This window comes from Chionomys nivalis, chromosome 3 (genome assembly GCF_950005125.1).
Source record: "Chionomys nivalis chromosome 3, mChiNiv1.1, whole genome shotgun sequence".
NCBI lineage: Eukaryota > Metazoa > Chordata > Mammalia > Rodentia > Cricetidae > Chionomys > Chionomys nivalis.
This window is the reverse complement of record NC_080088.1, coordinates 12,741,606-12,755,356: the sequence shown is the minus strand read 5'-3', so window position 1 is coordinate 12,755,356 and position 13,751 is coordinate 12,741,606. Positions and strand designations below refer to the sequence as shown.

General features: G+C 45.1%; 1 protein-coding gene across 1 annotated transcript; it reads right to left on the bottom strand.

Moving 5' to 3' along the window:
• Window positions 1-3,181: 3,181 nt before the first annotated feature.
• Window positions 3,182-12,827, bottom strand: Adamts1 (ADAM metallopeptidase with thrombospondin type 1 motif 1). Its single transcript, XM_057765875.1, has 9 exons — window positions 11,705-12,827; window positions 9,808-10,154; window positions 9,343-9,475; window positions 8,832-8,999; window positions 8,132-8,418; window positions 7,725-7,911; window positions 7,460-7,635; window positions 6,357-6,532; window positions 3,182-5,522 (listed from the first exon to the last, which is right to left on the bottom strand). Exons 1-9 carry the CDS (start codon window positions 12,432-12,434, stop codon window positions 4,823-4,825), a joined length of 2,904 nt encoding a protein of 967 aa, XP_057621858.1. The 5' UTR covers window positions 12,435-12,827; the 3' UTR covers window positions 3,182-4,822.
• Window positions 12,828-13,751: the final 924 nt, after the last annotated feature.

Below are 13,751 nucleotides of genomic sequence, written 5' to 3'. Positions count from 1 at the left end.
ATAAGCATGGAACCTTCATCCAGCAACTGATGGAAGCAGACGCAGAGATCCGCAGCGGAGCATTGGGCTGAATTGGACCCAAAGTCCAGTAGAAGAGAAGGAGGAGCAATAATGTAACCAAAGGGGTCAAAACCATGATGGGGACACCTACTGAAACAGCTGACCTGAGCTAGTGGGAGGTCACCATTCTGGCTTGATATCAGGGAAACCAGCATAAAACCAAACTAGACCCTCTGAATGTGGGTGATAGTTATGTTTCTGGGGCAAACTGTGGGGCCACTGGCAGTGAGAATAGGAATTATCCCTATTGCTCATACTGGCTTTTTGAATCCTATTCTCTTTGGAGAGATACCCTGCTCAGCCTAAATATAGTGGGGAGGGCTTGGTACTGCCTCAAAACAATGTGCTAGACTTTTTTTAATTCCCATGGGAAGCTTAATGGCAACACAGACCTGCTGTGTGCCTGAAAATGGGGATGTGAGCTTGGCTTGCATTAAACAGACCTCCACCATGTTGGACTGGGTGGGGCCAAAAAGCAAAGCAGCCGTAGTCCTAGTAACACCACTTAGCATTTTAAGAGGCACTTCTGATGGGGGGTGGGGTTGAAGGGAGGGTGGAGGGAGTGGGAGGAGAGGAGGGAGTGGGAACTGGGATTGGTATATAAAGTGAGAAACTGAAGTGTTTTTTTTAAAAAAATTAACTAATTTAAAAATGGTCTAGGAGCTTATAATCTAAACTAGTCAAATTTTTATAACCTATGATAATATTTATGTTATTCCTGTGAGATGGTACACTGGGTTGGTTCTATCAGGTTGACACAACTACCTGTAGGAAGTGGAACTCTCGATTGAAGAATTACCTCCATCAGACTGGCCTGCAGGGCATGTCTGTATGCTGCAAATGCCATTGGTTAATAAAGAAACTTAATGGGCCTATGACAGAGCCAAATAGAGCTAGATGGGAAACTAAACTGAACGCTGAGAGAAAGGAGGCAGAGTCAGTGAGACACCATGTAACTGTAGGAAGGGACAGAAGCTGGAATGTTGCCAGTAGGTGATGACTTCATGGTGATGCACAGATTAATAGAGAAGTGTTGATTTAAGACATAAGAGTGAGTTAGAAATATGTATACGCTAATAGGCCAAGTAGTGTTGTAATGAATATAGTTTCTGGTGATTATTTTGGGTTGGCCAGGAATGAACATGTAGCCTCCAACTACAGATTGGCACCAATATGGCTAACTTTATCCACATAAAAACTTGAGAAAGCTTGAAAAGGAATTCTAGATACAAAATAAACAGAGTTTAGTGCAGTTTCTTGGTAACCACAATTTTTTTTTTCACCTGGATGGGCTTGCAGCTCCTTTAAGAGAGGTGCACTGAAAACTGCGTTACTTCTTTAAAACAGTGGCTTCCTGGTTTGCCAGCACAAATGACTCTGACTCTTTCAAGCAGTCCTGCTATGGAGCATTTAAATAGGGCTTGTGAGCAGAGTGATACAACTTGCTTAATGGCAACACAGACCTGCTGTGTGCCTGAAAATGGGGATGTGAGCTTGGCTTGCACTAAACAGACCTCCACCATGTTGGACTGGGTGGGGCCAAAAAGCAAAGCAGCCGTAGTCCTAGTAACACCACTTAGCATTTGAAGAGGCACTTCTGGACAGAAAAGGATTCAGATGCACGATAGGACAGATTCAGACCTAAAAGACCTCTAAACGAGACACAGTGTGTTTCAAAAATGTATGTAGGCTTGGGAGGGAGAAGAAAAAGAGTAAAGAGACAGCAAATGTAATATAAAAGAGTACAGACAGTCATAGATTAAAGAAGTAAAGATAATAAATAAACATTAAACTTAAAGAAAAAGTAATAGAGTAAGAAAAACAAGCCACATAAAGATGAAATATATATAGACAGTCTGGATTACGTATATTATTGTGTTTTCTTTGAATATTTTCACTGCAAAGGAAACAAGTACAGAGGGACATTTCATTGTATGGGCTGCTAAGCTAAACCAACAAATATACTTTGAAGGTGCCTTGACTTAAAAGGTTGAGTCTAAGGATATGTTACTTTGGAAAAGGGTTTCTACTTTTATTTCCACAGAAGATGAGAAACTGTGGACACCTTCTAGACTGATGTGGTTTGTTGGACCAAGAACCATGAACACCCCACAAAACACTTTGCCCAACAAAAAGCAGGAAGGAGTTTGGAGAAAACTATGCCTGAATTCCCAAATATTGTTTATAAATATTTGTTTACATTTAAAGGGGGATATGCTATAGAGATGAATACTTTGCATTGGTATAGATCTTGGTTTATTGATACAAATTTAAGGTCAATTTTGTTATATGTATATTTCTGCTCGTGATTAAGGTATTGTGTTTATGCAATTCATTTAAAAATGTAATGTATGTAATGACTGTCCTTCAGGGTTCCTGCTTCATGAAAGGGTCTCCCAGACCTTCTTCAGGACACAGAAGGCAACAGATGAACTTTGCCAATACAAAGCATAAGAGACCTTCAAATTTCCTGCTTCATGGAAAAGGCTGCCAGATACTATGGGCTTGTAGGCTGAGAATGGGTGCCCCAATGTTACAAAAGTTTTGCATTTAAAGAATCATTCAATCATGTACGAAGACTTTAGTTTTTCCTTTGGGTCTTACGGTAGGTATTATGAAACATTAGCCCAATTAACATCCCTACTCTCACTACATTCATTTAGTTAATAAGCAGGACACAACAAGTCACTAAAGCTGAAGTTTGTATTTTGTTAGTGATCAAGAATAATGATGCTGATAATAAAAGCTGAATGTAAAGTTGGAAGTGTCAGTAGCTGTGCATCTTGTCAGCTCTCTAGCAAACAATTTTGTGAAAGTAACATCATAACAGAAATAATTTGGACTTGAAGTCAATTATGTACCACTTAGTTGTCAAAATACAATGATCTACAAGAGGCTAGAGTCCTGGATTTCTCACAAATACCTCTCAGCATTACTGATGAAGGAGGCAAAGATTTTAAAGTGTTATGTCACCACTCATATTCTGTCCCAAATGTGTGAGTCAGTTTCTCCTCAATACCTTAAATATGTTTCAGAATTCTTACTTGATATAATTAAAGGAAACAAAAACCCAAAATGCATGTGTAAGCTGAATCATTTTCCATTTACTTTAACACACTGGGGGTTGGCAAACAAGCTCACAGAACAAATATGGCCCATCATTTGTTTTTTGTAAATCAAGTTTTATTAAAACACAGCCACAGTTAATCATTTACATATCATTATGGCTGCTCTCATTCCTACAAAAGCACTCACTGTCACATGGTTGTGTCAGGATACAGCCTACAATGCCATAAATACTTACTATCTGGCTCTTTACAGTAATTTGCCAACCACATTAGTAACAATCTTATCACTATAGACACCATCAACTTGTTTTTTATCAGTACTTCTACAGATAGGAAATACAGTTCATTTATTAAAATCTTAAAAACTGTCTTGAAATCCAATATTTGTGTCTCATCAGATTTCTTGCCCAGGAATTAATCCCACTTCAGAAAATAGACATACACATTCAAAAGTGTTCTTTTATTATTTCTAGTTAACATATATTGTATAAATACTCTATTTTATATGCACTTTTACAAAAGCGATATAACTTAAAGGTTTTATCATTAGAAATAAATGTATAAAAATAAATATGTTATAAGCATTTATTATAAACTATATTCCTTCTTAGAAGGAACAAATAAACCAATACTTATAAAGTACATAAAATTCATAGTAATGTATTTTACTATATACATATGGAAACAGTCATATTCTCTCTCAGTAGAAGAGCTGAACAGACATTCACCAGGATACGACTGTTGGACCAGCTGCCAGGAGTGGACCTGCTACCCCGCAGCAGCCTCCCACGTTAGACAAATGATCTCCATGTTCCCAATCTCATGGGATGGTTTTCTATACCCCATTCTTACTCTGGCATGACATTGACATGTGTGATATCACTGCCTTTTGTGAGACATGGATTATCTTTAACATTCACAGTCCCCAGGTAGGCTGACCTCAGGAGAAAGCAAGGCAGGAGCAGGAGACAGGTTGCTCATTGTGTTTCCTTGAGTTTTTATGTTCAATTCACACAGTTTGCTATTTGTTTTTTCCTTTTAGAATTAATGGAGATTTTATAAATAGGTGAGTTGTTTCTACCTCAACATGAATTATAGTTAAAAAAAAAAAAAACAGATGGTGTACGAAGGAACCGTGAACCATTTTGCAGAGGTGAGCCTTTCTCTCAGGCTGAACAATCTAAACATTTCACTATTGATAGAAATGATGCATCAACATTCTCTGAAACCACAGCAGTCAGAAGCTTCAAATAACGATCTTGTTTGTATCCTTCTTCCTGCCCTTACCGCCAGTGATATAAAGTCAGTCATGTTTGAAATACAATCTCACCTTTCTTCTGCTTTGCCTTTTCCTACCCCCATGATAGAAAGCATCTAATCAGCACCACACAACAGGGCTTGCAAGATTGCGGCCAGAGTCTGACAACTGTGTCTGCAATCGATGTAACAAAAGAAATACCTAATGACGCTCTGGGGCTTCATCGTGCTACATATGGTCTCAGATGCTAATTGTCTCATTAACTAGCTCATCAAATTTTAACTGGCAGGATCGTGTCCTGATCTACCCCCTTTGCTATGTGCCCACCCTTCACACACCTCATTGACAGGCCTCACTGGTTACTGGTTTGGGATCCCTCCAGAACTCTTTATCTCAGTGTATCAGCCCTCCCATTCTGCCTCGTTCTCAGAGCTGTCTAACTGCACTGCGCCAGTGTGCAGAAGTCAATGTAATGCTTTGGTTTCTTCAGAGGATCACAGCTCTCATTGGACAGCACTCCCCCATCATGGGACAGACACTTTAGGGTTCTCTTCTTATAGCCCTTCCCACAAGTTTTGGAACATGGTGACCAATCCCCCACCTGCCAGTGTGGGCAAGGCAACTCTGCACACGGTCTGGTACTTGCTGGCTTCACTTCCTTGGCACACTCGGAAGCAGGGCGCCCGTTAATGTCTCTGCATTCAACCACTCTTCTCTGCCAACCGGACCCACATGACTTGGAGCATTCCCCCCACTCTTCAATCACCCACTCTGAAAATGTGGGGATAGCATTGAATGATTCCCTCTTCTTCTTCACAAAGTAGGTGTATTTGATTTTGGGTCGGATAGCGTGGCCCACCATAAGAACCTGGATAGTTAGGGGTTCTTTGAGCGGACTAAAGCTGCGGATTCTTTCCAACGCTGCTGAGGAGCCACTGTATCTTAGGACAGTTCCTCTGTAGGTAAGGTCTTGCTCTAGTGTGGACAGAGTAAAGTTTCCATTCAGAATATAGGTGCCATCTGCAGCTCTGATGGCTAGAAAACTGCCGTTGTTTCTGGACCCTCTTTGATTCCGGTGTTTCACTTCAATGTTGGTGGCTCCAGCAGGGATTGTGACAATGTCATGATACCCAGGACTGTGAACAAAGAAAACAGGTAGATGTCTCTCAATCACTGATTAATCAGCCATATTGCTTAAAAATATAAAATTCTTCTTCTTTTTTTGAATTTTTCTTTTTTTCTTTTTTTGGGGGGTATTTTTGAGACAGGGTTTCTCTGGCTATTATTCTGTAACTTGCTTTGTAGACCAAGCTGGCCTCTGAGATCTGCCTGCCTCTGCCTCCTGAGTACTGGGACTAAAGGCATGCACTATCACACCCAGAAAAAATATGTAATTAATTTATATGTGACTTTTCCTAATATGTCTTTCAATCCCTGATTAAACATTTGCTTTACTTAAAAATATGCAATTCTTTTAAATATGATTTTAATTAGTCATATAGAACGGTAAGTCAAAATTAGTATTTGATTTATTTCATGTGTTGGTTAAATAGTTTTAGGTTTTTGAGATGAGAGTTCACTTGTAGCCCAGGCTATATTAGAACTCACTAATATAGTCCAGGCTGGTCTAGAACTCATAACAATCATCCTCCCAAACATTGGAATTATATGAAGTAGTTGGGTTTTTTTTGTGTGTGTGTGTGTGTTTATGTGTTTGTTTTTTGAGACAGGGGTTCGTGTAACCCAAGCTGATCTCAGAACTCACTATATAGGCAAAGATGGACTGATTATCTGACCCCCTTGTTCCTCCTCTCTCTGCCTCACATATGTTGAGAATACAGGTACATGCCAATATGTCAGGTTTTATGTAGTTCTGGGACTGAACTCAGCCAGTGTCTTGTGGATACTAGGCAGGCTCTCTACCAACTGAGTTATATCTTTGTTCCTGAACTACGTGCATTGAAACTTACCTTGTACTAGTGACTGATCCTGATATCTTCTTGCACGTGGACCCATTGCCTCCACAAACGCCACATTTATCAAACTTCTTTTTGGAGTCTATGATGCGATCACAACCAGCTTTTACACACTGTCCTTGCACACAGACAGAAGTAGAGTCTGGACTACAGGGAGTGCCATCGACGACCTGTGAAGACAGCATGCACCTGGTGGTTAAATGTCTAACACGAGGCAGGTGTGTGGTGGCAGCTGTGAGCGCCCTCCTTTGTGCTCTCTTCCCACGCTGTTATTCTCTCCCTCACATGCCATGCGTTACCCTTCATTGTGTCTTTTTCAATAGCTACCTGTGAAGCTTATAAATGCCTTGATTACTTGTTTACTGGCCTCTCTCTCCTGCTGCTAAGGTCAATGGAAGTAGTGTTCATTGTCAGTTTGATTATTGCTCCACATTCAGTGTCTAACATAATAGACTGCAGTAGAAAGTACTTCATAAATCACGTGCTAAATATTTCATCTGCAACTTGGACATATTTTCCCATCTTACAATGCTAAGGGTCTATGACAACCTTAAGTAAATACGATTTCATTTTCTGCTTCAGAGCAAGACTGATCCCCTCAGCAAAACATCAAAATAAATGGTGAGTCTCTTTGTCCAAAGTACATGCTCCAACAATAAATTTTCAACGCTTAGACTCTCATCTTAATGAGTATGTTTGTACGTGAGGCTGCTGGGTACCCAGTAACCAGTACTTTGGACTAGTTTCTAATACTCCTGGAAGCTGTGTTAATATATAATTTATCTAACCATGAACTGTTGTATGTGAAACCTAGTTATGCAGGGAGGTCTTTGAGTTTTCAAAGGGTTTTTCTTTGGATATAAAGAAACAATATTAAATACACACAAGACTTTCACATGCTTACTAGATCTAAGCTTCCCTTCCAACTGAGAGCAACACAAATCTCCAAACAAGGAGTTGCTCCTGCATTTAGAAGTATTCCAAAGTCAAAACTGAATGCAGGTTAATATGTAAAGAGAGCCCAAACATTTGCATGAAAAGGCAGCAAGCCAAGGCCTTTGGCTCCTTAGGAAAGATCCAAGTGTAAAAGTATCTACCTTGGGCTGTAAAACAAAGAAGTAGCCAATGCCTTTGGCTTGACAGATGAGCTTGCACCTGTCCTTTGGTGAGACGCCAGCATACTTGGGTGTCCATTCCACAGTGGGCTCGTTCCCAAAGGAAGCTTTTGAAAACTCATTGTGGGCTTCACATTGCTCCTCTCGGAAAGTTTTTCCTGAAAAGAGAATGGTACAATGGATGTTACCAGTTTCTACCTTTTCTCCACGGCCCCGTTTCTGAGCTCTGAAGGTCAGTGTGACTCACCGTTGTTATCTGGACAGTCCTCAATGTTGCAGGACCTGTAGCGTACTCGTTTGCCTTCACAGTACTTCCCTCCGTTTTTGGGCACTGGGTTGTCACATTCTCTCATTGTATACTGAACTCCTCCACCGCAGGTCCTCGAACACTCTCCCCAGGGCCCCCATGTCCCCCAGCTTCCATGAACAGGAGTCTAAGTGGAGATACGAATATCACTGTTAGAACTCTTAGGAGACATTTTAGGGAATCAGAGAAAATGTAAAACAGAGAATCAATTCTCAGACTACACTATCATCTCCTCTCTCCACTATGGGACACAGATACAGGAGCTTGTCTGCGTAAGAACCTTAAATATCACTTTGTTCTTTCCAGTTCTGAGTTGTAAAAAAACATGATTCATTAGACAAACTCACAGCAAAATGCTTCATGTCGGTCTTGTTCACACACTTGCCACTGACACACCATTTCCCTTCTCCACAGCTGGTGCCATCTGCCCAAGGGAAGTGCTTCGTTTGGCACACCAGTAAGCCACCAGAGGTACCAGTGCACCATAGGGTAGAACACGTGCTGGCTGCATCGGGGCAGTGTTTGGATTCCTCTCCAAATGTAAACTGACACTGACGGTTGGCGTCATATAAGGTACCAGGGAGATCAGATGGGAGCTTGATGGGGTTCTGGGGCTTGTCCATCAAACATTCCCCTGGGGGAAGAGAAGGCAATTAATTATTAGAACATAGTTGGTGAAAACATGCAAAATGGACTGATTGTGGTGTTACAAGATATTTGCTATGTGAAACAATACACAGCATTTTATGTGACTGTAGCATTTTAGGAAAACCAATGCCAGGGAGATGTAGATTTTTATTAAGACGTTGTCCTCAATAGGGCACTTCTGGGTTAACAATTGCAAGAAATTATTCTGTTCACAATATGCATAAATAGATTTTGGGAATAGGAAGCACTGAGGCTAAAGATTTACAACTTAAGATCTTGACAGAGAAAGTGATTCTGAAAGGAGGGAAAGTGAACTGAGCAAGAACAATGTAGCTAGTTTAACTGGAACCCTACACAAGAAGGTTGGATACCATCTAGAAAGAGTAGCTGGCATCTTACCATGGCCGTTATCCAGGAAGGATGTGACCATGTAGGCACTGCAGGGAGACCACGGCTGGCTATGGTCCAAGCTGGAAAGCATGGAGGCCATCAGATGAGAATCCCCACTCACACCATTAAGGCTGGCACAGTGCTTGGCATCATCATGTGGCATGTTAAACACATGGCCTGGAAAGCAAAAAAAAGACCTACAATAAGATACCAACATAAGTCTGGCCCTTCTTTTGTAAGGGACTCATTTCCACAGGAAGGAACATAAGCTGTTTCAGGGATATCATCTACTTTGATCAGGGTATATAGAAAAATGTCAATTTTCAAATGTTCAGAGTGCTTTTTCTTGTTCTAATAAGACCATATCTAAAATTGTGGAAAATATGGTCTACCATTTCTATGACTGCTGGTTTCTAAAGTAGCAATATAGTCTGGGATATTTTCCTTTCTCTCAAATCAGACTGTCTTATTGGGTTAAGTCTATGCACTGGACTCAACCTGTGCTGTGAATCTGACTTACCCAATTCATGGGCTGTGGTGAAGGCAGCTTGCAAACCATCGTCTTCTATGACTGAACAGCTTCTGCTGGGGTCGCACACAGTTCCAACGTCAGCCATCCCCAGAGTATCACATGTGTGGGAGCCACATAAATCCTACAAAGAACCAAGGGAAATTCCTTTTAAGGAGGACAGTGTGGACTTGAGACTTAGCTTTTCTGCCAGACAAGTCTTTACATGTGCTTTGGAACTTGTCCGTTCATTACTGTTGGGGCCCCGAAAGACTACATGCCACTTTAAGCAAGATTTTCTCTAATACTTTTAAAATAGGACTGTGCCAGTTAAGATATTGAAATTAAAATAGAAGTAAGCAAAATAGATTAAGCTAGCCCGTTAAGCAAAGTCAACGAGGCAGTATAGATGAGATGGCTTTTTCATCCATCCTTATGCCACAAGCTGATACAATGATTGATAGCATCTTGCCTCACCTGCCTGGTGAACAGAATGGCTGTGTCATAGTGTTCTGCATCCCGGTCACTGGGAGGGTTGTGTTGCTTCTGCCAGCTGCAGAAGTTCCGCAGAGTGAGAGCAGCATTGGAGGTAACCTCTGGTCCCTTCTGCTCTTCATATATAACTAAGATCTTGACCACCACCAGGCTAATTGAATTCCTAATGCTGGGGTGCTTGTAAAACCTGGCTGCCACGGAGAACAAGGTCAGAAGGTAATGCTTTAGGCCGCTGCCGTGGAAGTCAGCCATGGACTGGTCCGCCACGAGCATGGTTTCCACATAACGGGGGCTGGACACAAATCGCTTTTTTCTTATATTTCCAGGTCCTGTGAAGAGAAAAGACAGTTTACTTATGGGCAGTCTCTCAGAATAGTGACCTTCCTGGGGTATATTAGGAAAGCTAACCATGTCAAAGTAAATAAAACTGAAATATACCTGGAATAACAATAAAACAAATATTTGTGCCTTCTAAAAACTGTGAATGTTATTTTTAAAAGATTTTTGTCTTGCTTTAAATAAAACAAAAAACCAACACGGGATTCTTAGAGTCATCAAACTGTCTGTGTATGTGTCCGCAGGGTTTCTTTCGTGGTCTGTGGAAATCCACAGCCCAAGCAAGGTCGTATGGATATCATCCTACCGAGCTGTAGTAAAAACTTGGCAAGGGCAGGGCAGAGCGCCCTGAGTCACCCTTTCACTATTGAAGCCAGGGCTGAAATCCTGAATGAGATCATCCAGCTCCACGTGGAAGGCACAGGACAGGGCGGGGGGCGGAGTGGGAGGTGGGGAGGGGTTTTGCCAAGGGGCGGGGCTTGAGGAATCTCAGTCTGCAAGACTTAGCTCTCTCATTCAAGGGGTCCCTGGGGGTTCTCTGCTCTATCCAGTTCCGGGCACTAGGACCACCCACTCTGCCCAGCAGTCTATTTCTGCCTCCCCTCACTCCCATTGTCCCGGGAGAAATAAGTTCCTGTCTCAAACCAAGGTCGCCTGTTTGGAAAACCGCCCTTCTCTGGCAGCTGACCGAGATTCAACGGCCAGAGAAGTCGTAAAGTGGGCTATGACCCATCATTACCTGCTCCCCGGAGCAGAATGATAAGGGCAGGACACTTAAGGAAGTGAAAAAGAAAAACAAGAAAGCTGAGTGACCAAATAAACTAACTCGTTAGCAAGTACTGAACACGGCAGAGGCAGGAGGAAGTGTGCCAGGGAGGGAGATCCGCGGCGGGTTACGTTCCACCGCGATGGGGAGCTGAACCTCGGCCGGGAGAGGGAGCGCAAGACCCGAGGCAGAGGTAGAAGGCGCGCGGAGGCGGGGCGAGTTGGGCAAGGACCTCCCAGGCAGGTTCTGCTGAGGGACCCCGCGCTGCCGGCCATCCGGGTCAGTCTTTCAGATGGGGGAAGGGGACAGAACTGAGATCGCTGCGCCGTTGCCTAGGCTCCTGAACACACATCGAGGTCACCACCGCTCCTCTGCTCCGCCCTCCTCTGAACGCTGAGCGCACACACTTAGGTTACAAAACTCAGGGAGAAACTACAACTCAGCCTAAGTGAGCTCATACATTCACTACAGGAATTAAAGGGTTGGGAATGGATTCTCGAATTTAAGGAATTGGGCTACAAACTCCCCTTATCGGCAGGAATTCTGATTTTTCTCCCTTTTCTTAAATCATTAACTATTCGGGCAAATACTTGTTCTAGCAGGGTTTGGTCACCCATTTTGGGGGCGGAGGTCACGACTCTGAACCACTGCTGGTCTGAGTCCTTCAGGTCCAGAGGAGAACTAAAGTATGCCCTCAAGTCACGTCTCATAGAGAACGGAGGTGGATGGAGATTTAAGTATGTGTGTGTGTGTGGGGGGGGGAGTGCGTTCTTATACCTGTTGGCTTTCCCGTCCCTTGCTGCGTGGGGTCCCGCAGTGGCCGCTGATTCCGGGGGTCTCGACTTTCAGGGCGCGAGTCGCCGGTTGGCAGGGTCTCGTCGTCCAGGACACCGCACTTGGCTCCGCCGCTGCCCCGCCGCCTTCTCCTGAGGATGTGGAATTGCGGCGGTGCCGGCGACTCCTCCTCCGGTACTGCGGGGACCAGACGCTCGGTGGCGACCTCAGGCGCTGGCTGGATGAAGAACTCCTCGCCCTGCAGGTAGAAGGCACCACGCACGCCTTCACAGAGGCTGACGGCTGCGGCGGAGCTGGGGTCACCATTCACGGTGCCAGAGTAGAAGCAGTGCGCCAGGTCCCCGGTGGGGTCCAGATGCTGTGCCTCGGACCCGGGACTGCGCCCCACCGTCTGGAGGGTGAAGCCAGGAGCCAAGAAACCGCTGTCCGGCTGCAGCTTCAGGTGCAGTTGCTGGCCAAAGGCCTCCAGACGGAGGCGCGTGGTGGAATCGTGGCCGGGGTCGCGCTCCAGCGAAGGAAGCACCAGCTCTTCGTCTTCCTCCGCGGGGCGCCCTTGTGCGCCCCGCACACACAGCAGCATTGCTACGGAAGCGAGCAGCAAGAATAGTGTGGGTGAAGGCAGGGAGGCCCGAGACTTAGCTGCCGGCTGGACGTGCCCCATGTCGGAGCAGAGCCTCTGCTTGCGTGACCCCAAAGGGACTGCTGGCTGCATGACACCGCACACTGCAGCTGAGCGAACCCTTGTTCTGGTTAGGCGCTCAGAGCTTCGCTGGCCTCCGGATGCTTAAAATTCACGATCACTTTGCTTTGAAAGTTCGCGTAGAGCTGGCAGCCAAAGCTCCGGGTCCCTTAGAAAGAGGCGCTTCGGCTCGGCCGGCGCGCGGGAACTTTTTATTCCAGCACGGAGTTGGAGGCACGAACAAGGCTGCAGCTGGCAAGAGGCTGCTGTAGGATCGAGAAGCGCTCCGGGGCTGGGGACCAAGTCCAGGAAGGAAGCCTGGACTCCGTCCTCAGCCTTGGCCGCAGTGTGCCTGGATCTGAGCAGGGATCTGCTCTCTCCGCCGTGCTGTGCGCTCTGGCCTTGCAATAGCACCTGGCTCTGAGCTGCTTTCCAGGGAGTGCAAGATCTAGGCAGCCCCGGCAGCCCCTTTATAGCCACATAGGAACCCCTCCCTTTCTCCCCCATCCCTACGACACCGCCCCTGATCTCAGTTGGTGCTAAACCACGCTCTACGCCGCGGGGCCCGAAGGGGGTGGGGGCAGCCTCTCCGCTGGCCTCACGCCACCGCTCGTCACTCTGGGGGTGTAAGACGCCGAAACAGCGCAATGACCAGCAATTTGTACAACCCTGGCTGCTCTGGGGAGAAGGGTGAACTTTTAAGTTCATCTCTTGGCTACAGATTCCCGGACCACCCTGTTTCCTGCCACCCTTCCTGTGCCCGGGCTGGGCTGCAATTTACAAGAGAGGGGTTCGAATGGGAGAGATCCTTCATCAAGATTCCCCTGCGCCTTGGCTACCTCTCAACTTTCCCTCTCCCCCCTACTCAGAGCCCATTCTCCCCTAAAGTGGGATGTGAGCTAAAGCTGCCTTTAAAAAAACGTACCCCACTTCTCCGTCTCTCTCCTACCCTTTCACAAGTACCTCAACTTACAGAGTCCTCTCTTTTTACCCCAGCTTTTCTTGGGCTCTGCGCTTCTCAGGAAGAATGTTTGAGTGAGGGAGTCACGGAACACTGTAAAGACTCCGGATTTTAAAAAATCCACGTGGAATGACTTTAACAGTTTCCTCAAACCTTAGAGACGTCTGGGAGGGGTTGAGGGTGGGTGGGGGGTACCCCGGTTCTTCTTTCCTGAATAGGCGAGCTGGAGCCAGCTTCAGTTCCCTAGAGACTGAGGAGGGACTTGGGCTTTCTCTTCTTCATTGGAGAAGTAACTCCCGCCCAGTCCGCGTACTTCCAAAATCTAAGAGCAGCTGCTGCAGGCCGCAGGCCAGGGGGACAGATGCGTCTAAGAGCCCCACTTTACTACC